The sequence below is a fragment of the Daphnia carinata genome, chromosome 6, assembly GCF_022539665.2.
Source record: "Daphnia carinata strain CSIRO-1 chromosome 6, CSIRO_AGI_Dcar_HiC_V3, whole genome shotgun sequence".
NCBI classification, from domain to species: Eukaryota; Metazoa; Arthropoda; class Branchiopoda; order Diplostraca; family Daphniidae; genus Daphnia; species Daphnia carinata.
Genome location: NC_081336.1, coordinates 7345140 through 7352277, shown reverse-complemented (window position 1 = coordinate 7352277; position 7138 = coordinate 7345140). Strand labels below are relative to the sequence as shown.

The 7138-nt window shown below is 36.3% G+C and overlaps 1 protein-coding gene across 2 annotated transcripts in view; it reads left to right on the top strand.

Moving 5' to 3' along the window:
- Nucleotides 1–6186, top strand: part of LOC130702045 (LIX1-like protein) — a 17244-nt gene extending 11058 nt beyond the window's left edge. For both annotated transcript variants that reach the window (XM_057523714.2, XM_057523715.2), the window contains exons 2-5: nucleotides 125–288; nucleotides 3299–3439; nucleotides 4357–4614; nucleotides 5058–6186. In XM_057523714.2, coding sequence (XP_057379697.1) covers nucleotides 125–288; nucleotides 3299–3439; nucleotides 4357–4614; nucleotides 5058–5216 — 722 coding nt within the window. In that variant the 3' untranslated portion in view covers nucleotides 5217–6186. The remainder of the gene's footprint in view (nucleotides 1–124; nucleotides 289–3298; nucleotides 3440–4356; nucleotides 4615–5057) is intronic.
- The last annotated feature ends 952 nt before the right edge of the window (nucleotides 6187–7138 follow it).

Genomic DNA, 7138 nt, shown 5'->3' with positions numbered 1-7138 from the left:
AGAGATGGAAGACACAAATGGGAAAAAACACGAAATTTGAATGTCGTTACAATCGCTGTCGATCTTTCGTGTATGAATTAATTTTTTGTTCTTTTTCTTTTCTGTTTGACGTTTTTTTTTGCAGTGAACGTGGTGGAAGCGCTACAGGAATTTTGGCAAATGAAACAAGCTCGTGGCGCAGATCTGAAGAATGGAGCGCTCGTCATTTACGAATCGGTACCTTCCTCATCACCGCCGTACGTCTGCTACGTCACACTACCCGGAGGATCCTGCTTCGGAAGTTTTCAGGTATTGTTCCCCCGATCTCTTTTTTTTTTTTTTTTTTTTTTTGAAACGACAAAGGTGGGGGCATTTTTTCTTTTTTTTTTTTCTTCGATAGTTTCTTCAACTGGAGAGAAGTATCATTCACCAGTGTTACTCGCTACGTGTGCGTGTCCGGCCAGGGGGGGAAAGGAAAGAGAAACTATCGGGTTACGAACGCGCTGGAACGCGGACCCCCTTAAAAAAAAAAAAAAAGAATTTTAATTTTTTATTCCATTTTGACCGAAAAAAAAAACAAAAACAAAGAAAAGGGAACTGATCTGCATGAACGTTTGGATCGAAAGCCTTCTGTTGATATGCGAGCAGGATACGAACGTGTAGGGAAGCAAAACAGTAGTGCCCTGTTTTTGTTTAGAAATTCGATGAGGCAACACAATACGGTTCCATGTGTGTGTGTGTGTTTAAAAAAAAAAAAAAAAAAAAGACGGATGCACAGGTAAGGAGAGGTAAGAGGTGGTTTCACCTCGCAACTCTTGTTTTGACATTTTTCGGGTTGGAGGGCGGCAAAATTCAGAAAAGAAGCCTGTGGCTATTTTGGAAAATGGACTTTGAAGGATCTTAGTTTTTGAATGGATGCATTCTTTTTTTTTTTTTTTGCGGGCGTATTTTTTTTTTTTTTTTAGGAGGGACGCATCCATCATGCGGAGAACAATATTCTGCATTCAAGAGAGAGAGAGAGAGGGGGGGGGGGTGAATATTGGATAGAGGTGAATGTATATTTATGGGTGGGTCAGAGGTCGTCGGTCCAATCTCTTATCTTTTTCTTCTATACTCCACAACCCTAACCCGAAATAAAGATCTTCTTCGTACACGTTTCCTCCATGTGTTTTGAACCTCTGCCATCTTTTTTTTTTTTTTTTTTTTTCATAGATCCCCATAAAAGAAAGGATTTTTTTTTGTTACCTTTTAGTGGCCACAGAAAATGTCCGTCATCTGAAATTTTCGTCAATAAAAATGTTTTTCTCTTGAAAAAAAAAAAAAAAAAAAAAAAAGTTGGTACGTCTGCCACGCGTTTGAGGGCGTCATAAACGCTTGTATATACGACAGTTTCCTATCTTGAAAGCTTTATTATTATTCTTATTTTTTTTTCTCTTTTTTTTTTAATAAAACATTCCGCATTCCGCTGTTACCCGCAGAAATAAAAATTAACACATTCCAAAAGGATAAACTTTTTTCTTTTTGTTTAAGTGTTTTCTTTCTTTCTTTGTTCGCAAACGACATAGTGTGACATTGCGTAGCGTGTCCAGTTACACGCCGATGAAACTGTCCCTTTTATTTTTGTTAACGTGCGGAAAAAAAAAAAAAAAAATAAGTAATTGTTCTGGGTCGTTTAACGAGGCCGGAAATGTCGCTTTATTTCTTTTTTTTTTTTTTTTTTACCTGAGTGGTTAACTCTTTACTTAATGACACGCCCACCTCTTCCGTTTGAATGCCACAGAAGTGAGGGGGGAAGGATACAAGAAGCTTAAAGGGGTGGGATTGTGTTGTCAACAAAGTTGATCTCTATTTTCTTATTTTTCTAGAATGGAAGAAAGTCATCGGCTTTTCTCTCCTTTGTGTGTGTGTGTGTGTCTTTTTATTTTATACCTTAAAAGGTCATCTTTCCCCGCGTTCTTCAACCCTCTCGTTTGGATATCGTCCATTCTGCACTGCACACACACACACAACGCACAAGGGTTCCTAATATTTATGTCTACCTGTAGGCTATTTTGAAGTAAATTTATTTGGAAAAAAAAAAGAGGGGGGGGGGGTAGATTTCTGATGCTGTTTTTTTTTTTTTTTTTCTTTTCTTTTTCCGGTTTTTCTTGTTCTACGTTGTCTCGAAGGAAAGAGAGAATGAACCTTGGGGTATTATTGGACGGATGATGGATGGCCTTTACAAAGATTTTTTTTTTTTTTTTTTTTTTTCAGGCGTCCCTCTTCTTCTTTCTTTTATTCCGTGCCTTATTTTTTCAACCCCCTCCTTCTCCTGGTTTTTACCTTTACCAGCCGCCATTTTTAAAGAGCTCTTCTCATCCCCCATTTTTATTTTTTGCTTCACCTTTTTTTCCCCTTTTTTTTTTTTTTTTTTTTTTTTTTATTTTTAAATACCTAAACAATTCCCACGAAAAAGAAAGTCAGCAGTTGTCCTCGGGCTGGGGCGGCCCCCATATATTTTTTTTTCCCCCCTATTTTTTTTAAATTTAAAAAAAAAAAAAAAAAAAAATAACGTTGAAGAGTTACAACATCCATCACTTTTATTAAAAAGTTTTTTTTTTTCTTTTTCCATCCCCGTACGATAAAAAGACGAAGAAGAAAAAAGAATTTTGGTTTAAAATAAATAGTGTAGAGTATAAAAACAACAAACGGAAGACAGATGGGAGGCTAATAGATCGATCGTTGCTTTCCGATAATGATGATGATGACAACAACAACCGACCAATCACGATGATGATGAGGGAAATATTAAAAAAAAAAAAAAATAGCGAAAAAAAAAAATAAATAAACCGTGTGTGTGCTGATCAGTTTGATTAGTCACGGTCTCAAAAACTATGCGCTTCTTATTCTTTAATAAGTTTTTTTTTTTTTTTTTTTTTCAAATCGAAAAAAAAAAAAAAAAATAATAATAATAATAAAAATACGGGAAAAATATAAACGAAGGGGGGTCCCGACTGATGTGATGATGGGTTGCCGCCGTGATGATGCAGCGAAAAAAAAAAAAAAAAAAGAAAAATGTTTTTACGCTTCATCATCACGGCTAAAGCAAAAGAAAATGATCAAATAGAATATCATGTGTGCGCGTTTGTTTCCCCCCCCCCCTCCTCGGCCCCCGTTGGCCGCTTGTTTGCTAGTTTTGAATAATGGACCTTAAAGTGCCCCGACCTTTCTTGTCGGCTGTGCATGAATTGTTTCTTTTCTTTTTTTTTTTTTTTTTTTTTTTTTTCCCCATGTTTCATTCTTTTTGTTTGTTTTTTGTTTTTGTTTTTGGAAATTAAAGAATTGCCCGACGAAAGCTGAGGCCAGACGGAGCGCCGCCAAAATTGCGCTGATGAACTCGGTCTTCAATGAACACCCGTCGCGACAGATCTCGGACGACTTTATTGAAAAAGCCGTCGCCGAAGCCAGAGCCTCTTTCAAGGTAAGAAAAATGAATTTTTCAAAATTTATTATATTATTTTCACACGACTTTTATTTCGTTTTTTTTTTTATCTACGACTTGGCATCAGCGTTTCTTTTCTTTAAAGAATAAAAAAAAAAAAAGGGCGAGGGATTTCTTTTTTCTTTTTTTTTTTTTTTTTGCGTTTGATTTGAAACATTTCGTCTGTTGTTTACAACTACACGGCGATGTCTCAAAACGCGCCGTGTCAGCCGTCAAATTCGGGACCACAAAAAAATGGGGGGAGGGAATCTTTTTTTTTTTTTTTTTTATTTCTTTGAATTATTTAAGCTTTGGAGAGGCTCTCCCAATATGAGCAGGTGAACGAAAGTACGTGTCCAGACACGAAGTCTCAAAAAAAAAAGAAAAAAAAATTCTTTTGATTTCGGTCGTGATGTGACGGGACGATGCACTCACGAAAGAGAGAGAGACAAAGCCCTTATGTTCTCGCAGCGATGTCACTTCCATGTTGATTTTTCCACCGTGATGGAAGCAAGAGAGAGAGAGAGAGAGAAAAAAAAAGCCAGGAGCTACTTCTCTTCGTCTTACAGTTGGCAACAGCAGTGATGCGTTCGTCTCTTGTTTCTTTTTTATCCTTCTATCCAACTGGCCCTTTTTTTTTTCTTCTTCTTTTTTTTAACAATCACTTCAACAGTATTTTTTCTTTTATATACAACCGAGAGAAAAGGGGCGGAGGCTGTACAACAGTCCAGGTAGAAAACGGGTATATTCAAATTTTTTTTTGTTCCAGTGATGATTTGGGCCTCCCAGTTTTTGTTGTTTTTTTTTCCTTTTTATTTCTTGCGGGCATGTTGTTGTATTTTTTTTTTCTTTTTTTCCTGTAGTCCCGAAGAGAAGAGGCTGATGTTGTTTGTATGTGTGTGTGTGTGTGTGTGTAGGGCGATCCGGACGAAGCGGACAACCCCAATACGGGCATCGGCGCCTTCCGCTTCATGCTGGAGGCCAATAAAGGGCGGACCATGCTGGAATTCCAGGAGCTGATGACCGTCTTCCAGTTGTTGCACTGGAACGGCTCGCTCAAAGCCATGCGGGAGCGCCAATGTTCCCGACAGGAGGTGGTGGCCCACTACTCGCACCGCGCCCTCGACGACGACATGCGCTCGCAAATGGCCCTCGACTGGATCGCCAGAGAACAGGTACAACATTTTTTCTTCTTTTTCTTTTCTCGATTTCAAGTTATTTATCAGCAGGTCCTTCTCAAATTACGGCACGCTAAACACATTAGGAATTGATTTATTTTTATTTATTTTTATTTTTTTTGAATAAAAAAAAATGAGATTAATAGACTTACCGAGAAATGGAGATTGAAATCAAAAAGAGTTTTTCGTTAGAAAAAAAAACAAACAAAACAAACAAATTACTAAGAAGAGTTTTTTTTTTAATTTAATGTCGTGTTTAGTTTGACAAGCCAAACGTGGGCAAAATGCAAGGGGGGACGTATCGTAGGATCAGAGTGATCCCTAATATGGATTTTTAGTTTGTTAGATGGCGATTGCTTTGTATCGCATCGGTACACTAATGAATTTGGCCTTTATTATTATTTATTCTTTTTTTTTTTTATTATTGAACTTTGTTGTAGGAGACTCCAGGTATCGTTAGCCGTGAATTGAACATGGCAGAACGGGAATTGGAAGCGGCTCGGCTGGCCGGGCGAGAGCTGCGATTTCCAAAAGAAAAACGAGAGATCCTGATGCTCGCCTGCTCTCAAGTAGCCCACGGAGACGGACTCTCCAGTTAAATCAATCAAGGCAAATGTTTGGCAAATAAATAATCGCAATTTCGCAAAATCGTTCAAATCTGACCTTCACAAAATGCTGATTGGATTTTGAGGGCGGACAAGTATACACAAACCATCTTTTTTTTTTTTTTTTTTTTTTTTTTTTTCATGTAACACACACCACTTTTAATTGTGTCAAATTTGTTCATCGTGCGTGTACAACTTGTGTGTTTGTATTTTTGTTGTGCCGTTAGTGTTTTGTTTTTTTTGTTTGTTTTCGTTTGTCTATAACATACGGATCGACGTGGCTCTCGTTGTGTTTATCTCTCAATGATGCGCGTTTAGGTTTTTTTTTGTTTTTTTTTTCAAATAATCAATGTCTAAATCGTATATACTTTTGTAATAATCTCGTCTCATTGTTGGTGAAATATTTGCATCCCTCCTTTAAAAAAAAAAAACAAACAAAAAAATGTGGACCTTTCTTCTTCCCCGGTGTTTATTTTCTTACCCCAATTTTCCTTCCAGAATTCGGCTGGTATTCACAGCCGATTACACACAGACACAGCAGAGAAACAAAAGAAATTCATTTCAACGTCCCCTAAAAGTTGCCATTTCCAGTGAAAATCCATGTCCCCATTCCGCTTTTTCTTTTTTTTTTTTGTTGTTTGCTTGTTATCAAACACACGCAAAACACAAATAGAAAGAGAGATTAAAAAAAAAAAAAAAAAAGAAACTGTGGAAGACACGACACGAAGAAAGAAGATGCCATCCATTTTGATTTTTAACGCGTGAGTTCGTTGATTGACTAACGAACAAAACACACATTTTTTTTTTTTGTTTGTTGGAAATCGAGAGATAACGGGAGAGAGATACGTAAAAGAATTAGACGGATTAAAAAAAAAAAAAAGGAAAGAATTAATTTGTTTTTTTTTTTTGTTGCGTGCTGCTGTGTATCATATATTTTAAATAGGAAAAAAAAAAAGAAACATAATTTGTGTTTGCGTGACATTTTATTATTATTTTTTTTTTTATGTGGAACGCGGTAAACGAAATCAAGAAGAATAGCAGAACAATTTCTGATGGAATGACGTCATCTGGAAACAGATTTCGTTTCAATATAATCGAAAGAAAAACGTGTTTTTTTCTTTCTTTGGCATGTCTTTCACTTTGTGATTAAAAATTTCAAGAAATTTGTGTGAGCTAACCTTTGCTATCTTTAGCTTGTTTTCTTTCGTTCTCTTTTAAGGATAGAAATGTTGCGTTATCGCCGACATTTGCCCCACCATCTTCTCCAGACCAACTCCCTCACAGATAAATCTCACTCTGTTTTCCTTGTCTAATTTCCTTTTTTTTTTTTTTTTTTTTTTTTTAATGTTATCTTACGATGACGAATGTATACCCCATTGACTTGAGATTTACAAAACTAAAAATCGCAGATTGCAAATTGTGTTGAAATTCTTTTGAGTGTTCCATTCGGGACTTTCTATTTTATTATTGGTAATGTCGAAAATGAAAAAAACGGCCTTTTTCTATTTTTTGAAAAGAAACGAATTGAAAAACACAAAATATTTAATACACGAGGCGGCGTGGCAAAAAAAAAAAAAAAAAGGTTTCCGTCTAAAATGAATTTCATCGTCACGGTGTTTCCTTTTTTTTTTTTTTTTCCTTCTCTGTTCATTCATTCAATTCAAAGACATTTAACCATTTTTAAGGGTACGGCCGTTATTATTCCGAATACGGGGTACGGTTTAGAAAAAAAAAAAAAAAAAGGCAATTGAAGAAAGAAGACAAGGTTTTCCTTTTTCTAAACAGGTGCAAAGTGTGAAAAAAAAAAAACGTGGCAGGAGTGAGATATGGAGCAATCAAATAGCTCGTCTATTTCTTTTCGTCGTCTTTAACTTTTATTTTTTTTTCACTCTTCTTCCCTCATCCAACCTCCCAAG